The sequence below is a fragment of the Lepus europaeus genome, chromosome 12 (genome assembly GCF_033115175.1).
Source record: "Lepus europaeus isolate LE1 chromosome 12, mLepTim1.pri, whole genome shotgun sequence".
Lineage (NCBI taxonomy): Eukaryota > Metazoa > Chordata > Mammalia > Lagomorpha > Leporidae > Lepus > Lepus europaeus.
This window is the reverse complement of record NC_084838.1, coordinates 104,014,522-104,032,781: the sequence shown is the minus strand read 5'-3', so window position 1 is coordinate 104,032,781 and position 18,260 is coordinate 104,014,522. Positions and strand designations below refer to the sequence as shown.

General features: G+C 49.4%; 1 protein-coding gene across 3 annotated transcripts in view; it reads right to left on the bottom strand.

Moving 5' to 3' along the window:
• The window catches only part of FRMD3 (FERM domain containing 3), a 280,228-nt gene that overhangs the window by 127,890 nt on the left and 134,078 nt on the right, over positions 1 to 18,260 (bottom strand). For all 3 annotated transcript variants that reach the window (XM_062208655.1, XM_062208654.1, XM_062208656.1), the window contains exon 2: positions 7,878 to 7,982. In XM_062208655.1, coding sequence (XP_062064639.1) covers positions 7,878 to 7,982 — 105 coding nt within the window. The remainder of the gene's footprint in view (positions 1 to 7,877; positions 7,983 to 18,260) is intronic.

The window sequence follows — 18,260 nt, the reverse complement described above, 5'->3', positions numbered from 1 at the left end:
AAGGTCTCTTTATCTTGGGGATGGGACCCAAGTTTAAACATGACATCCATTTATGTTTCATATCTATCTTAGACAGACAGCCTGAAGGTAACTTTATACAATAGTTTTAACAATTCTGTGCAAGAAACAAAGCTTCATGGTGTGGAATTTTCCATTTGTAACAACCAGCTCAGTCCTTGAAAAGTTCAGGACTTCAGAGCATTTCCGGTTTCATATTTTTGGATTAGGGATGCCCAACCTGTAGTTACATTCCATTCTTCATCCCAGCTCGACTTAGTTGTCTTTAAAGCTATCTGGAAACTTCCAAAGTTGCTGGTCTCTCACCAGCATTCTTGGATGCTTCAGCAAGTTTCTCCCTCTCCAAGGATCACCCTAACCCTTATCTCCCTAATGGATTCCTCACAGGCCGTTCCCATCACAAACAGGGGACCCATTCCCACCGTGGAGATCTGTCTTCAGACACGGACAAAATGGTCTTTTCCCAGTCCAGTGTATTCTGATGACTGCCTTCTGGCCCAACAACAAAACCAGCTCATGCATTTGCCTCGTCTCCCGCTAGAACTGTGACAACCCAGTTTGCTGGCGACTTCCAGATCGTAAGCTCCTATCAGCTGTAGACATGTAGACAGTGCTTTCTGCTGAAGGAATTGACAACTTCCCCAAACTGAGCCATGTTGATAGCATGTGTCTCAATGGAACCACTAAATAACACATCATGTCTTTTTTTTTTAAAGACTTATTTATTTATTTGAAAGGCAGAGTGACAGAGAGAAGGGGAGAGACAGAAACAGAGAGACAGTGGTATCTTCCGTCTGCCAGTTCACTTTCCAAATGGCTGTGACAGCCGAGGCTGGGTGGGGTCTCACATGTGTGGTCATCTTCCGTGGCTTTCTCAGGCAGATTAGCAAGGGGCTGAATCCCCAGTGGAGCAACCAGGACTCAAACTGGAGCTCATAGGAATAACCACACTGCAGGCAGTTGTTCAACCTGCTGTGCCACAATGCTAGCCACTCACGCCCCCTGCATCCTGTCTTAAAGCTGTTAGGAGGGGCCGCAGCTGTGGCACAGTAGGTTAATCCTCCTCCTGAGGCACCCATATGGGTGCTCGTGCTAGTCCCAGCTGCTTCTCTTCCCATCCAACTCTCTGCTATGGCCTGGGAAACTAGTAGAAAATGGCCCAAGTCTTTGGGCCCCTGCACCCACATAGGAAGACCCAGAGGAAGCTCCTGGCTCCTGGCTTCAGATCAGCACAACTCCAGCCATTGTGGCCATTTGGGGAGTAAACCAGTGGATGGAAGACCTCTTTCTGTCTCTCCCTCTCACTGTCTGTAACTCTACCTCTCAAATAAATAAATAAAATCTTAAAAAAAAAAAAAAAAGCTGTTAGGATAGTGCTATCTTCCTTGAAACTCGAGTGTCCAAAGTCCTTTCCCACAGTTACCTGTGCACGGCCCCTAAACACAGGCACACAGAAGTCTTTGTTTTTAATACATCTTGATACTTATTAAAAAAAGAGGCCTCATTAAGCAGATTCATGGCCAGTGAGTAGAGGTCGCAGTGCAACCCTTCTGAGCTGCCCTGAATCCTAGGGCCCACTCCTGGTCCCCGTGAGGAGCATCTGCGAGGCAATTATCCCAAGGAGCAGGAAGCAGCCTCTCAGAGCCGGGAGCAGCTGGCGGGGCATAACGCTGTCTGGCTTCCTGGCACCATCCCCAGAGTGAAACCTCAAATGCCTGGTCCAGTTTTTATTCAATTCTAGGTCCTCCTCAAGGTGCCTCTACAAAAAGCAAACTGCTCTAACAGTCGAGTTCTTTCCCCATTGTGAATAAAATTCTCTCTCTGGTTCCCTCTGACCACCTGCTTTTAAACCTCAGGGATGGGAGTAGACGCCAGGGCCCGGCAGTTAAGATGCCAATGGGGACCCCTGCAGCCAGTACCAGAGGGCCTGGATCTGACTCCTGACTCCAGCTTCCTGCTAATGGACAACCTGGGAAGCAGCAGTGATGCCTCAAGTAATTGGGTTCCTGGAACCATGTGGGAGACCTCGATTGAGTTCCTAGCTCCCAGCTTCAGTCTGACCCAGTCCCAGCCTTTGTGGGCATTTGGAAAATAAACCAAGTTGATGGGAGTTTGTCTCTCTGTCTCTCTCTGTCTCTCTGTCTCTCTCTTTCTCTCTCTCTCTTTTCCTCGCCCTTCCCCCTCTTAAAAATAGTAAACAATAAACTTCTAAAAACAAAACTCAGAACTGCAATTTTACTGGTCTGGAGGAGAGTCGGTGTTCAGCATGAACTTGCTTCTATGGTTTGCCAGCTCATGCTCCCACCAAGGAACAGGTCAAACCTTCTGGTGCTTGCTAAACTTATGGCATCCAGTGACCAACCACAGAGCCCTTGAAAAGTGTACCCTAGAGCTGTGAATTTCCCAATTTCCTTTTGCCTTGTAGATAAGTCAGTCACGCCATGTAAATTAGATTCAACAGATATGCTTAGAAATGGAGAAGCTAAAAGCAAAAGCACAACCTCTCTCCAGACTATAAACCGCCCACTGACAACCAAGTTCTGGAACAGTTCTTCCCTCGATTGGGCTGGAGAAGGGCGTACTTCCTTAGCTCTAAGGAACTGGGGGTGACCTCCTGAGTGGGACCTTGGCAAAGAGGCAGAAGAGCAAGAAGGCACATCCAGGACAATGGCCATCTCAAACCACCACCACAGAAACCGGAAGTGTGAAATCCACTAGTTACTCCAAAACTTCATCTTTCCCAAGAGAAGTTACCCAAACACCTGAGCTAAGTGGAGGAAAGGATATGCTAGATTAAAAGGAAAAGAAACTTTAGCCTGGATCAAAACTACCTTTTCTTCCTGGAGTTACTTCTTCCAAGACTTCCAAACTTTGGTCCCAATGTTCTCTATCATTAAAATGGAGAGAACATCACTCATTTTTTTCCTTAATCTTAGGCAACTAAGATTACATGAGTTCCTGAGAACATGAATGGGATGGAAATTTGGGAGGATTTTTATTGACAGGTAGCCAATCTGTCTTTCCCTATGGCCAATAAAGTAATCATGGGAAGTCTGGGACCTTGCCATTAAAACAGCGAAAGCTAGCGACCATCTACTGGCTCAGTCCTCACCACGTTCAGAACATTTGGGTCATGAGGCATCTTGCCAAGCATATGGCATTGCAAATGGAACAGTGCTAAATATTTAATATTCCACAATGGCTTACTGTAAATGGAGCTACGAACAGGTGTGAGCAAACCACCAGCCCCACAGCAGAGGTAAATCCTACTTGTTTCTCTAACTCTCTTGGCTTTTCTTTGCGGATTAGCTGTCTACCTAAATAATTTATTGCTTTCATTTGCCACTGAGAAAGAGTACAGAGGAAGTACAGAAGCTATTCAAAAGAAAAATATGCTGGTCAGTCAGTTTATCTATGCTTAAAAGTCCCATACCAGGGCTGGCACTGTAGCACAGCGGGTTAAAGCCCTAGCCTGCAGTGCCGGCATCCCATATGGGTGCCAGTTTGAGTCCCGGCTGCTCCACTTCCAATCTAGCTCTCTGCTGTGGCCTGGGAAAGCAGCAGAAGATGGCCCAAGTGCTTGGGCCTCTGCACCCACGTGGGAGACCCGGAAGAAGCTCCTGGCTCCTGGCTTTGGATCAGCTCGGCTCTGGCCATTGCAGTCATTTGGGGAGTGAACCAGCAGATGGAAGGCCTCTCTCTCTGGCTCTACATCTCTCTGTAACTCGTCTTTCAAATAAATAAAATAAATCTTTAAAAAAAAAAAAGTTCCATACTAACATGTCTTCACAACTTTGAGCCCATTTTTCTAATTATCCAAGGTTTGTTTTCTGCCTTCTCGCTGCAAAGATTATACCTGTCATACTGCATTTAAAAGAAATGGTTATAAACTGCTAGATTTTAGAGTCCTAATCATGGTTATATTCCTTCATGCAACTGCCTCACCTGTACCCAATATATAATAATCTTAATAAAGTAACAATAATTAATGAAAGTAATACACCATTCACTCATTATACACAAAGTACTAAGCATTTATATACCTCATCTCTAATTCTCACATCGACCCTCCAGAGGGGGTTATCTGTCTTATCCCATCCAGACAGACACAGAAGACATCCAGATCACACAGCTTACCAACCGGCAAAGAATGGATTTTTAATTCATAGCTTTCTGAGTTCAAAGTCTATGCAGGAATGGGCAGTTAGCCTCGCAATGGGATACCTATACCCTGGGTTTGATATTCAGCTTTAGCTCTTGAGTCTGGTTTTCGGCTAATGCAGACCTGGGAAGCATCAGGTGGTAACTCCCTCTCACGTGAGAGACTTAGACTGAATTCCTGGCTCCTGGCTTTAGGCACTAACCATTGCAGACATCTGGGAAATGAACCAATGGGTGGGAATGCTAATATTCTCATTCTCTCTCTCTCCCCCTCTCCATCACCCCCACCCTTTCAAACAAATAAATAAAACATTTTTAAAGCCAATGCAATTTTGTGCAGCCAATTACTCTGCAACCTAGACAGAAGCTACTTTCCCATGTAGCCTCAGAGAAGCCCCTGACTCCCTCCATCCCTCGGTTTCCCCCTTCACTGTAGGGCTTTAGGGAAGACTGGAGACTGCAATGAATAAAAGTCCTATACAACAGATGCTCAACCGATGGCAGGTGGAATGACCCCAAAGGCCAGCTGTTTGTAATTCAGAGTTGTGCAGTGGAGTTCTGTACAGGAATAAGGGGTGGTGACTAATACATGAGGGTACTTCAAAAAGTTCATGAAAAATGAAATTTAAAGTTTATTTTGGTGCAAAACACTTTTGCAATCCAAGTCCAAGAGGCATCTTCAGTAAGTTCACAGAGGGCTGGAACTGTGGCACAGTGGGATCCAACAATAGATCCCATATCAGAGCAGCAGTTGGAGTCCCAGCTGCTCTGCTTCCAATCCAGCTCCCTGCTCATGTGCCAGGGAAGGCACTGGAAGATAATCCAAGTACATGGACCCCTGCCACCCATGGGGGAGACCCTGATAGAGTTCCTGGCTCCTGGCTTACCAACCACCACAGCCATTTGGGGAGTGAACTAGTGAATGAAAGATCTCTCTCTCTGTCTCCCCCCACCCCTTTTCTGTGTCACTCTGCCTTTCAAACAAATAAAGTAACTCTGGACCAGCATTGTGGCATAGTGGGTAAAGCCACTGCCTATAACCCTGGCATCCTATGTGGGCACTGGTTGGAGTCACGGAATCTATTCCTAACCCTGTTGGTGCACATGGGGAAGCATTGAAGATGGCCCACATGCTTGAGCTCCTGCATCCATGTGGGAGACCCAGAGGAAGCTCCTGGCTCCTGGCTTTGGCCTGGCCACTGTAGCCATTTGGGGAGTGAACCAGCCGCTAGAAGATTTTTTTTTTTTTTTGACATGTAGAGTTATAGACAGTGAGAGAGAGAGAGACAGAGAGAAAGGTCTTCCTTCCGTTGGTTCACTCCCCAAATGGCCGCTACGGCCGGCGTTGTGCCGATCTGAAGCCAGGAGCCAAGTGCTTCCTCCTGGTCTCCCATGTGGGTGCAGGAGCCCAAACACTTGGCCCATCCTCCACTGCCCTCCCGGGCCACAGCAGAGAGCTGGACTGGAAGAGGAGTGACTGGGACTAGAACCCGGCACCCATATGGGATGCCGGCACTGCAGGCATCCACTGCAGTTAATCCAACCAAGTGAGCCAAGGTGCCGGCCCCAGAAGATCTTGATCTCTTTGTCTCTATCACACTATCTTTTAACCTTTCTCTCTCTCTGTAATACTGACCTTTGAATATATAAATAAATGTTTAATAAATAAGTTTTTTTAAAAGTTCATAGAATACATTTTGTGAAAAAACTATACACGGATTTCAAAAAATGATTTTCAAAGATTTATTTATTGATTTGGAAGTCAGAAGTAAAGAGAGACAGGGAGAGTCAGAGAGAGAGAGAGAGAGAGAGAGAGAGATCTTCTATCTGCTGGTTTTCTCCCTAAATGGCTGAAACAGCTAGGGCCAGGCCAGGCCAAAGCCAGGAGTCTGAAGCTTTATCCAGGTCTCTGACTTGGGTGGCAGGGGCCCAAGCATTTGAGCATCTTCCCCTGCTTTTCCCAGGCCATTAGCAGAGAGCTGGACCAGAAGTGGAGCAGCCTGGACATGAACTGATGCCCATATGGGATGCTGGCATCATGGGCAGTGGCTTTACCCACTATGCCACAACACCGGCACCTGGATTTTACAAATTGTTGCACCAAAATCAACTCACCTGTTAATTCCGTTTTTCTAAAAACTTTTAAAACCCCCTCATTGTTCTCAGAGTCCATGACTTTGAGCCATCACCCTGAACTCGCACACTCACTCCACGGCTAACTGTGGAGGAACAACTTCTTAGAGCCTGTTTGCCTCTCCATCCAAGTGCAGGACCTCCGTGAGCCCGAAGAGGCTACATCTATGATGTCTTCACCTCACGGCCTCCAGACCACAGGTGGGTTGGCCACATCAAAGTTAGAATAGGAACGTCCTGGCCCTGGACCCGGGGAGCCTGATCTAGGAAGTCTGCAACAGGTCCATGCCAAGGACTTTTAACAAGCATCCAAGGTGATTTTGCTCTAGGGTCTGGAACCCACTGTTCCCCATTAGTAAATCCACACAAAGCCACTCCCTGCCCCCAGGTCAGCCCTGCATCTTCACCACTGCCCTGGGAGAACGTGTGTCCCATTACAGGTAACTGCAGTGCCACTGGAGACCAAAGCCTCCTTCCTCTGAGCCACCTCACTGTATCCTTCCCACAGGGCCCCAAGAGCTGAGTGAGATTCTCCATGTTGCAGAAGAAACCTGAGCGCTATTCCTTAAGCTTCTTCATCCTTTACAGAAACACACCCTGTGAACATCTCCTCCTGCAGTTGGGCTTGCAAATACCCAAGAGCCAGGTGGAGCCGAGGGGAGGGGAGAGGAGACAGACAGGAAACCACGAGCCAGTGGGGAGAAGGGGAGCCAATTAAAGAGGCAGAGGGTCCCCTCCCCCTCCCCGGCTCCTCCCAGGTGACCCCTTCCACAAAGCCCCCTAGGCCACAGCTGGGACCCACAGCAAGTCTGCAGGAACAGGAAACCCCAGGCTCTGGGCCGGGGGTTCCCAGAGGTCTTCTGGGTGTATACCGTGAGTGTGGTATACCCCATGCCTGAACACACACACAGGGTAGAACACCAGGTCAGAAGACGAGAATCCCCAGCTCACTCTTGCTCGCCAACGGACAGAAGAAAGGACAGGTGTGTCCCAGAGTGAAAATGCAGTGGGGGCTGTCGTTGCCCAAAGAGAAGCCTCCCAAGTGACTTAACCCTTACAAGCTTATTTTTTAAAAATTGAGGTGAAATTCACATAACATAAAATGAACCATTTTAAAGTGTACACTTCTGTGCAACCGCCACCAGTATCAAGTCTCAAACATTTTCATTGCCCCCACCAACCAAAAATCCTGTACCCATTAAGGACTTGCTCCCCTGCCACCCTCTCTGCCATCCAGGAAGGGACGAGGGAGTTTCTCTATAAGGAGACTTTGTGTAGCCACCGTTGAGGAACTTTGCAAACCCTGGACTCAAGGGGCACAGGAACATTCTCTCTTCACACCAAACCTTTCCAGAAAGGCCTAAAATAAACTCCCTTCTTCTGTTCCACCCGGTTCAGTGGGGATGGCACTGGCCTATTCCACTCACACACCCACCAGCCACTCAGTTGCATGGGGCCAATAGTCTATACAAGCAAAGGCACCTCGAGGGCTCTGGCGGGAACCCCTGCAGTGGCTCCCAGCCTGGATCACTCCCCAACTACAGGTGCAGACAGACAGCGCTTACCCTCTGCTTCTCCGGGTCCACATAGCGAATGCCAAAGTAGTCCTTCTCCAGCAAGCTGTAGTAGTTGCAGATGTGGTCGATAAGAAACTGCCCTTTGGTCTCCCTCTGCAAAGCAAGCACATTTAGCTTCAGCCGGAGCTCACCCCGTGCATTCCCACCTGCAGCAAGACTATGAGAAAAACGGACTTGCCCACCCCAATCCCGGGAGCAGGGGCTTCCAAACTCTTTCGGCCACAGCCTCCAGCGAGAAACACATTTCATGTCATGAGCCATTACCCGCTTGCACACACACATAGCTGAAACCCAAAGGACACCATAAGGAGTCCGAGGGGCTCCTGACAACCCCTCACTGGTACAATGTGCCCTGATTCGCTCTCTTCTTCTAATTCAAGTCTATGTCACTGAATGTTTCTACCATGACTTAGAACACTGATTTTACCACAGCCTGCAAACCCTCCCCTAATCCACCAAGTGTCCCCACTGCTCGTCCTGATCACTTTCCATAAATTCACTCCTCACAGTGATCCTTTTAGCATCCGAAAAAACTGAAGCGCTGAGCTACTCAGTAATTTCCCAAAGCCACTCAGTTCATACAGGGCAGAGCAGGACATGACACAGGCCAACTGGCTGCAGAACCTGGGCTCCCTCCAAGCCACTGTGTCCCTGGAGCATCCAGGAGCCCACTGCAACTCTCTAGGAGCCAACGCCTGGTCGATGCGGCAGTGCCGTGAAGGTGCTATGGTTTGGATATTAGGTTGGCCTTTGGAGGTTCCCTCAAGTCCCATATGTTAAAGGCCTGTTAAAGGTTCCAAGGCTGGCAGTAATGGAAAGTGATAGGAGGTGGGGCCTGATGAGGTGCTAAGGCCACTGGAGGTGCTTCCTTGGAAGGCAGTTCTCATAAGAGGGTTGTTGTGGGGCTGGCGCTGTGGAATAGTGGGTAAAGCCACTGCTCGTAGTGACAACATCCCACATGAGTGCCAGATGGAGTCCCAGCTGTTCTTCTTCCAGTTCAGCTGTCTGCTATGGCCTGGGAAAGCAGTGGAAGATGGCCCAAACCTTGGGCCCCTGCACCCATATGGGAGACCCAGAAGAAGCTCCTGCTCCTGGCTTCAGATCAGTACAGCTCTAGCCATTGCAGCCATTTGGGGAGTGAACCAGTGGATGGAAGACCTCTCTCTCTCTCTCTCTCTCTCTCTCTCTCTCTCTCCCCCACTCTGCCTCTCCTTCTCTCTCTGTATAACTCTGCCTTTCAAATAAATAAATAAATCTTTTTTTTTTAATTTTTTTTTTGACAGGCAGAGTGGATAGTGAGAGAGAGAGACAGAGAGAAAGGTCTTCCTTTTGCCGTTGGTTCACCCTCCAATGGCCACCGCGGTAGGCGCGCTGCGACCTGCGTATCGCGCTGATCCGATGGCAGGAGCCAGGTGCTTCTCCTGGTCTCCCATGGGGTGCAGGGCCCAAGCACTTGGGCCATCCTCCACTGCACTCCCTGGCCATGCAGAGAGCTGGCCTGGAAGAGGGGCAACCGGGACAGGATCAGTGCCCCGACCGGGACTAGAACCCGGTGTGCCGGCGCCGCAAGGCGGAGGATTAGCCTAGTGAGCCGCGGCGCTGGCATAAATAAATAAATCTTTAAAAAAAAAAAAAAATAAGAGGGTTGTTGTGAAAGCCTGACTTGGAACCAATGTCTCCACTTCCTGGCTCAGCACATGACCCTTCCTCCACAGGTGCTCTACGGTTGCCATCTGCAGCCCTCATCAGAGGCCAGATCAATGGGGCCACTTGGCTTTGGACTTGAACCTCCAAAGCTATGGAACTTCATAAACCTTCTCTCGTCATAAAGTCAGTTACCTCGGGTATTCATGGTAGTAATGAAAAGCTGACTAACACAGAGGGGTATCAGAGTACCCTGGCTCCCACCAAGAACAGAGGAAAATCTGCTTCCTTGGGCTTCAAAGCCGCCGCATCAGTGCACAAACCAGCACAGAAAGGCCCTGTGGGAGATCCAGAGCAGCCCAGGACTGCAGTCCAAAGACAGACCCATGGGACCTTCAGTAACCCCTGTCATCCCCCTCCCTGGGCATTTCTACTCCAACAAAAACAAGAAGGTGGGGGCCAGCACTGTGGCGTAGCAGGGTAAGCCACTGTCTGCAGTGTCGGCATCCCTTATGGGCACCAGTTCGAGTTCCAGCTACTCCACTTCCGATCCAGCTCTCTGCTGTGGCCTGGGAAACAGCAGAAGATGGCCCAAGTCCTTGGGCCCCTGCACCCAAGTGGGAGACCTGGAAGAAGCTCCTGGCTCCTGGCTTCAGATCAGCTCAGCTCTGGCCATTGCAGTCATTTGGGGAGTGAATCAGCAGATAGGAGACCTCTCTCTCTCTGTTTTTCCCTCTCTGTGTCTGTAACTCTACCTCTGAAATAAATAATAATTAAAATACCCAAGACAGTGGACTAGGTGATTTCTAAGTCGGTCAGATCATGAGTGAAAGACGTTATCAGCCAAATCTGATGAAGTTAAATACCATTTCAACAAAACCCTCTTAACAGCATGGATTTCTCCAAGCCTTCATCAGTAAATCTGATGAAAAGATTAGTTTCTGCTCCAATCACAGTTGTTGACAGGTCCAAGGAATGTTTTAGGGCTGGAATGTGACCTACAAAAATACGTGAAGAAATTAGAGACATTACGTGAGACAGTCTTCCTACCTACTAGAAAGAATTTTGGAAGATCACATGGTCTCTGTTACATGATAATCTCTTCACGAGAAACTGACTGCCAGTGGCTCAGGCAATGGAATGAGAAAGCCCCTCCCCGGCCCAGAATGCACTGCCCTGAACAAAGAACTAGGGTATATAAGAGCATATTGTGACTGTGATATGAAGCTTCTATCTCCCTGAAATCACGTTCAAGTTTAAGTCTGAATGAACTTTGAGCCTTTACGTCCTTTCTTAAAGAAACCATTTGGCGTAGCCTGAAAGAGAAAATACATCAAAACTAAAGTTGCTTTTCTGGGAAGATTTATTTATTTATTTATTCAAAAGGCAGAGTAACAGAGAGGGAGAGATAGATAGAGAGAGATCTTCATCAGCTGGTTCACTCCTCAAATGGTTGCAACAGCCAGGGCTGGGCCAGGCTGAAACCAGGAGCCAAGAACCCCATCTGTTTTTTCCATTGGGGTGGCAGGAACTCAAGTACTTCACCATCATCTGCTGAGATGCTCACATGAACAGACAGCTGGAACAGAAGCAGAGTATCCGAGACAAACGGGCACTCTGATAAAGGGTGCAGGCATTTCAAGCTGCAGCTGAGCCTACTGGACCACAATGCCCGCCCCCTGAAACTTGTATCTACATTTCTGAAATTCAGGCAGGCATTGGGCCTGGTTTTTAAGACATCCTTTTCCCATATCAGGATCCCTGGGTGTGGGTCCAGGCTCCAGTCTCCTCCTAATGCACACCCTGGGATGCAGCAGGTATAGCTGAAGTAATTGGGTTCCTGCCACCCACATGAGAGACCAAGGCGAAGATCCCAACCCTTGGTTTCTGACTGGCCCAGCCCCAGCTGTTGTGGGTATTTGGGAGTGAACCTGCAGATGGGAGCTGTGTGTGTGTGATAGAGATAGAGAGAGATACAGAGACAGATGGACTCACTCGCCTCTGCCTCTCAAATAGTAAAACAATAATGATCTATAAAAATCAATCAATAAATACAATTTCTGTGATTGTCTTTTAAGCCAAAGGACTCAAATGACAAGCTCTACCTGATGACAGCTAACTCCAGTGCCTGGACGTAGTTCCTTTCACACATCTGCTCTGTAATCCATTCATCTTTAAGAAGCTGAGCATTATCAACTCAGTGAATGTAACACATAAGCCCATCATCTGTGATTGGACTTTCAGGTGTTCTGTGCTAGGACTTACTACATAAGGCGACGTGCTGTGGCAATATGGAATTGCGCAGGCCTTGATCAGGCATGGCAGATACTGCTGTCATCTTGCCCTAAAGATGCCTCAGAAGCAAGACAAGATTTTTCACTGATTAAATGCAGAGACCAACATAAACCCTCCAGCATTATCTTCTAAGACTCCCCAAGATCCCTGGAGAGAAGAAAGCGCCACTACAGACAACACGGTGACCGGGTAGGAGGCATGGCTGAATAGGACCCAATGCCTTCCACAAAAGCAGATCAGGCCATGGGGGGCGGGGGGGAGCAGGTTTCAGGTTTTTGCTACTCAAAGCATGGCCTGCAGACCAGCAATGTGACAGAGCGGGGCCCTGGGAGTACATGTCTTGGAGACAGCATCTCAGGCACAACCCCAGGCCTACTGACCTTGGCAAGACCACTCAAGGTCACTCAAGTTTGAGAAGCATTGGTCTAGGGGGATTGCTCCCACCTATGAAAAAAAAAGTGCAAAATTCTTCTGGTCCCTAGAGATCATTACAAAGAAAAAAGCCCATACTCCATCAGGAATGGACTGTTCTTCCACCCAAAGGCCTTTCGATCTTGGGTCCGCAAGTCTGCCCCTGCCCGGATCTGCAGACAAGACAGTCTGGCCAGCCTCGGCATCTGCAGCCTCGGCTTCATGCAGAAGGCACCTGTGCACAGAACCACCTTCTGCTCAGTTCCACTCCTGCCTGGAGTCTGAATAACGTTCCCAAGCCGCTTACATGCCTACTGTTACCGCTGCTGGGCACTAATCTTGGTTCTTAAACTAAACAAACACTCGTGCAGGCATCTGGTGCGTGAGGGCTCGGAGCTGAACAGGGGCTCCCAGCTGAAACGCCCCCCCCCCCCCACGCTTCCTCCTGAGGCCCCCGAGGGCAGAGGCACCTCCCCGGCTGCCCGGCACACTAGATGCATTGGTGAGGCTTGCCTTTCCCTCCTGGAGAACCTGAGGCTTGGGAACAAGCAGCAGCACCCGCCCCCTGCGGCCCTCAGTGCGAGTGTGAGGGTTAGGCCTACAAGAGGAGGGGTCTCTCCTTGCCTTACAACTGCCGTCTGCTCACTGACTAGCTTTCCTGAACTATTCTGATCATGGGACAGTTCCTTTGGGAATCAGCTGGAGAGTGAAAACGTCATTTCACTCCTTTAAATCTCTTACTTCCTGGTTTGCAAACTAACTGCACCTTCTCTGACGGTGAGTATGAAAGACAGTGTTGGTAAACCAGCTAGTCTGACACCTGGTGACTGCCCAATAAGTGAAAACTCTTCTCTGTGCTGTTGGTACCCGCTGGTGTTTCCCTTCTGCTGCCCACGGCCCCTTCTCTGTGAAGGCTGGTGAGCAACCAGAGTGAATAGAAAGTTCCACCCAATGTGGGTCACTGCAAAATTTCTCTTCTCTCACAGAGTGGGTTGGATACCCTCTCCTGCCCCCAGAACCTGGTTCTTATCATCACGAACTAACCTACTTGTTAGAAATCCCCCATACCTCCCCACCCCAAAGTCTGTGCTGGAAAACAGAACGGGCTCCCGCATCCCAGCACTCACTAGGCAGGTGGCCACAAGCGAGAAGCAGTCTCTCTGAGCCTTGGTTTCTTCCACTGTGAAAGGAAAATTAGGATGACAATTTCCAGATCTACCCTGCAGGGGTTATTTTAATCCTCACTCCCATATTTTCTCACCTATAATGCACCCAGCACTCAGACTGGGATTAGAGATGAACAGTGAGTGAAACCCAGCGATTCAGAATCTCAGATCTTAACGCCCCGTGTTTCATAAAACGTGAAAGCACTTTGTAAACTGCAAGGCGCTGCGCCCATGTATGATGCCCTTATTAAAAATCCTAAGAACAACCGCAACCTTCAAGTCCTTGTCTCCGATTTCATAGACCTTTGAGACGCAGGAGGTTGAACAGGGTGGTGCTCACCTCCCAGAACTGGCCTCTGGCGGAGAAAGGTGCATAAAGAGCCAAGACCTCAATTCTTTGCTTGACTCCTCTTGCAGCCAGATGTTGACGATGCACTTCTTTCTACTGCCTGGTTCAGGAGCAAAGTGAAAACAACAATAAACTGTGCTTAAAGAAAAAGAGCCAGGAAGTCAACTCCTCCAGCTCCCAACGGCTTGCCTTCAGTGGAAAAGACTCTCCATCTCCCAACCCTGTATACCACACACTTTGCTGCCTTTTAGATGTCCAGTAGGTGCAGAAAACAGTAACGATTTAAGAATGTGCACTATACTGCTGTACTTCAGAGTGTATAGAGTTTGACTGTCTACCTTCAGGCATGAAGCCATGAACATAATAATAGCTACCGTTTCTTTAACACTGTACCCCCAAGAACTGTGCCAATGCTTTGAGTTTACTCTCTTGAAAGGTAGTTAATACTCTCACCATGTTACAAACCAGGAAAATGGACGCGGAAATGTTATGCTTGCTTTCAGGGAGGTCAAGTCCAGGTCTAACACCTATGCCAAAGTTGCTCTAGGGACTCAGTTTGCCTCTACGCCCTCACAAGGAAATACAGACAGGCAACGATACGAGGATCTAAGAGCAACGTCAAGTTCTGCAGTTGCCCGGGCAGGAAGGAGCACAGAGTTATCTGTCACAACACCAGACCTTGGAAGAGGCAGCTTTATAAATTACAAGGTACATTATAACAGGCATCATTGGTTAACTTCCCAGCATCCACATACCTCTTCACGTTTCCTAAAGAAACCAAGATTGGGGCCGGCGCTGTGGCTGGCTCTGCGCTGATTGAGTCCTGGCTGTTCCAATTCTGACCCAGCTCCCTGGCCTGAGAAAGCAGCGAAAGATGGCCCAAGTCCTTGGGCCTCTATACCCGCCTGGGAGACCTGGAGGAAGTTCCTGGCTCCTGGCTTTGGGTCAGCCCAGCTCCAGCCATTGCAGCCATCTGGGAAGTAAATCAGCAGATGGAAGACCTCTCTCTCTCTCTCTCTCTCTCTCTCTCTCTCTCTCTCTCTGACTCTGAAAGAAACCAAGATTTTGTTCAAGTACATGCATATAAACATGTATACACACACACACAAACAGGTGCACATAGGAGCCTCACAGAACCACGAACCACTCATCTCCAAGGCTTAAGCTTGCTTTGTGGAAGGGCAATCCCACCCATCTTGTCTGATTGGCTCAAGAAAGGACACAAGACCCAACGTAGACCAAGGAGACATAAGGAGCAATTTCCAGGGTTTTCTGAGCTGATTCTTGCCTACTCTTCTGAAAGAGCTTCGAGAAGAGAGTTTCTGTTCCCTCTGTCTATTAGACAAAGGCATGCAGCCTAGAACTCCTAACAACTGCTGAAATCAGCCCAAGGACAAAGCCAAAGCAGTCACAGGGAAATGGAGCCTGTGTCTCCAGACTGTCAGCCTGTTAACGTGAATTTCCAGGCATGCTCACAAAATGCCTGGCAATCCCAGCCAGCACGCACTGGCTTTCCCTGTTTCTTGCACTCAAAATTTTCCCTCAAGTAAACAAGTGGCCCAGCAGAGAAGCCCAGAAAAGACAACGGAGCAGGTCGCTGGCCGATGCCTGCTAAGTCTGTCTACCACCGCATTCTATTCTGCCTGCACAGTGCATTGGTAATTCTAAACTGAGCACCTGTGCATAAAATGCGGATACTGGCTGCTGTGGAAAAGTCAAAGGGTCCAGGAGCTGCAGGGCAGAGTCTGCTGGAGTTCCTTCCCTGGGAAATGCACCCCGCAGGCCACCACACCCTGGCCCTTCCTGAGTCGCCCACTTCTTCCTTTGCCCTCATCTGCCTGATCGCTAGAGGTCTGTGAGTTCACAGCCCCGCAGGCAGAGGCAACCCGGAGGCCCCAGAGAGGATCCCTTGAGAGAGTGTTCCTTGGAAGTGCTCGGAGCAGCCCGAGGGCCAGGAGAATGCCTGAGTGGGCACAGCTTGGCACTGCCCTCTGAGGCTGGTCAGGACCCAGGGGAGGAAGAGAGGCCCAAGGCAGGCCAGAGACACAGGAGAGGCTGGGTGGGGAGTGGCCAGAGCAGTGGGAAGCACACGCTCAGGCCGCGGGCACTGGTCCATCCTGGGGTCGGCGCTGTGCCTCCCGGGAGTCCTCTGTGACAAACCCAAGTAGGAATTGGGAGACCCCATTTCTTGGCAATAAAGTCTGGGAGGTTCTTGTTCAAGGGGCTCTACTGGGCCGGCGCCACGGCTCAATAGGCTAATCCTCCGCCTTGCGGTACCGGTACACCGGGTTCTAGTCCTGGTCGGGGCGCCGGATTCTGTCCCAGTTGCCCCTCTTCCAGGCCAGCTCTCTGCTATGGCCCAGGAGTGCAGTGGAGGATGGCCCAAGTGCTTGGGCCCTGCACCCCATGGGAGACCAGGAGAAGCACCTGGCTCCTGGCTTCGGATCAGCGTGGTACGCCAGCTGCAGCGCGCCACCCACGGCAGCCTTTGGAGGGTGAACCAACGGCAAAAAGGAAGACCTTTCTCTCTGTCTCTCTCTCTCTCTCACTGTCCACTCTGCCTGTCAAAAAAAAGGGGGGGGGGGGCTCTATTGCTTGGCACCCTGCATCTGTAGGAGCTGCTCTGGGGAGAAGGGGCCATCTCCAACAACACACATTTGGGGAAGAACAGACTCTGCTGGCTGTCCTGCCTGCAAGGAAAGAATCAGTCCCTGTGTGGATGCCTGGAAACCCCAAGGAGAGCTTCCAGCCGAGTTTCTTTTTTTTTTTTTTTTAAGATTTTTTATTTATTTGAAAGGCAGAATTACAGAGAGGCAGAGAGAGAGATAAGTTTTCCATCCGTTGGTTCACTCCCCAGATGGCTGAAATGGCAAGAGCTGTGCCAATCTGACGCCAGGAGCTTCTTCCAGGTCTCCCAAGGGTGCAGGTGCCCAAGGACTTGGGCCATCTTGTACTGCTTTCCCAGGCCATAGCAGAGAGCTGGATCAGAAGAGGAGCAGCCAGGAATCGAATCAACCGCCCATGTGGGATGCCAGCACTGTAGGCGGTGGCTAGGCCACAGCGCCGGCCCCTCCCAGCCAATTTCAAGGCCCCAGCGACAGCTCAGTGCTCAGCCTGCTGCTAGAATGTGTTTGCTCAGGACTGACAGCTGCATTGCCTTAGAGAACGAAAGGCCCCACCCACTCACCTTCACAGGCAGTTGAACAACGAATAGCAGTGAGAAACCAATCAACTGAATAGTTCTGCTTCTATCATGCAGGATAAGCACTTGGTAATTTAAGAAAGGCTGTGGCTTGGCTGTACAACATAGAAGCATTCTGTTTATCTTCTGCTAACGTTCCAAGCCTATGTGTCTAACTTTACACGTTCTGTTTTGGGAGGGGCCGCAGCTTTAGCTGAAACACAGCCGTCACTGTAGGAAGCGTTCACTTTTATAACTGGATCTTAAGCAGCAAGTAAACAAACCATCGATTTGTGGTTTCCGCCCACTGCAGACAATAACCGATATTGGAGATTGCGCTATGACATATATTCAGGAAATTGCATCATCCCAACACAGAGGAAAGAGCTCACGTGAAAGCTGTTTACACAAAAAGACATTTTCAGAAAAGCAACAGAAGGAGTGTGCAGGGCTGAATTTATAGTTTTCACCTAGAAATGCAAAGTTGCTTTGATCTGTGCTATTGAAATATTTTCAGATGTACAGAAGGCCTGGGGAAGCTGAAAATAGCTGATTATGCACACACATCTGTTTTATAATAACAATCAATGGATTATGGCTATGATAACTTACAAGATAGGTCAAGTTTATTAATGGTGTTTTTGTGCACAATAAATATTCTTCAGTTGTGGGGGTTGGTTATAAGTGTAGTAGCGACTAAAACCCAACAAAAATAACTACAAAAGCCAGGGATGGGGGGGAAATCAACAGTTGCTGAGAGTAAGGAAGTCAAGGCAGACACAAGCAGTCTCCTCCTGTAGCCGGGCGGTGTGGCAGAGCCCAATCCCAAAAGCTGCTGGAGTCCACGGCAGTTCCCGCGTGCTCCAGGAAGACAGCAACACCTTGTCATCGTCACTGCAAGGGGCTGGGGAGAGCAAGGGCCCGAAGGGAGACACAGGAAGGAAGACTGCATACAGAGCATAAGGATGATGCTACCTAAGTCCTAGATGGACGGGTTACCCCGCGACCTACCTAAGTCCTAGATGGACGGGTTACCCCGTGACCTACCTAAGTCCTAGATGGACGGGTTACCCCGCGACCTACCTAAGTCCTAGATGGACGGGTTACCCCGCGACCTACCTAAGTCCTAGATGGACAGGTTACCCTGTGACTCAGGTCCTGGATGCATGGATTACCCAGTGGCCTAGGTCCTTAGTGGATGGATTACCCTGCAACCAACCTAAGTCCTAGATGGACAGGTTACCCCGTGACCTAGGGTTGCATGGGTTACTCTGAGACCAACCTAAGTCCTAGATGGATGGGTTACCCTGTGACTAGTTCCTGGG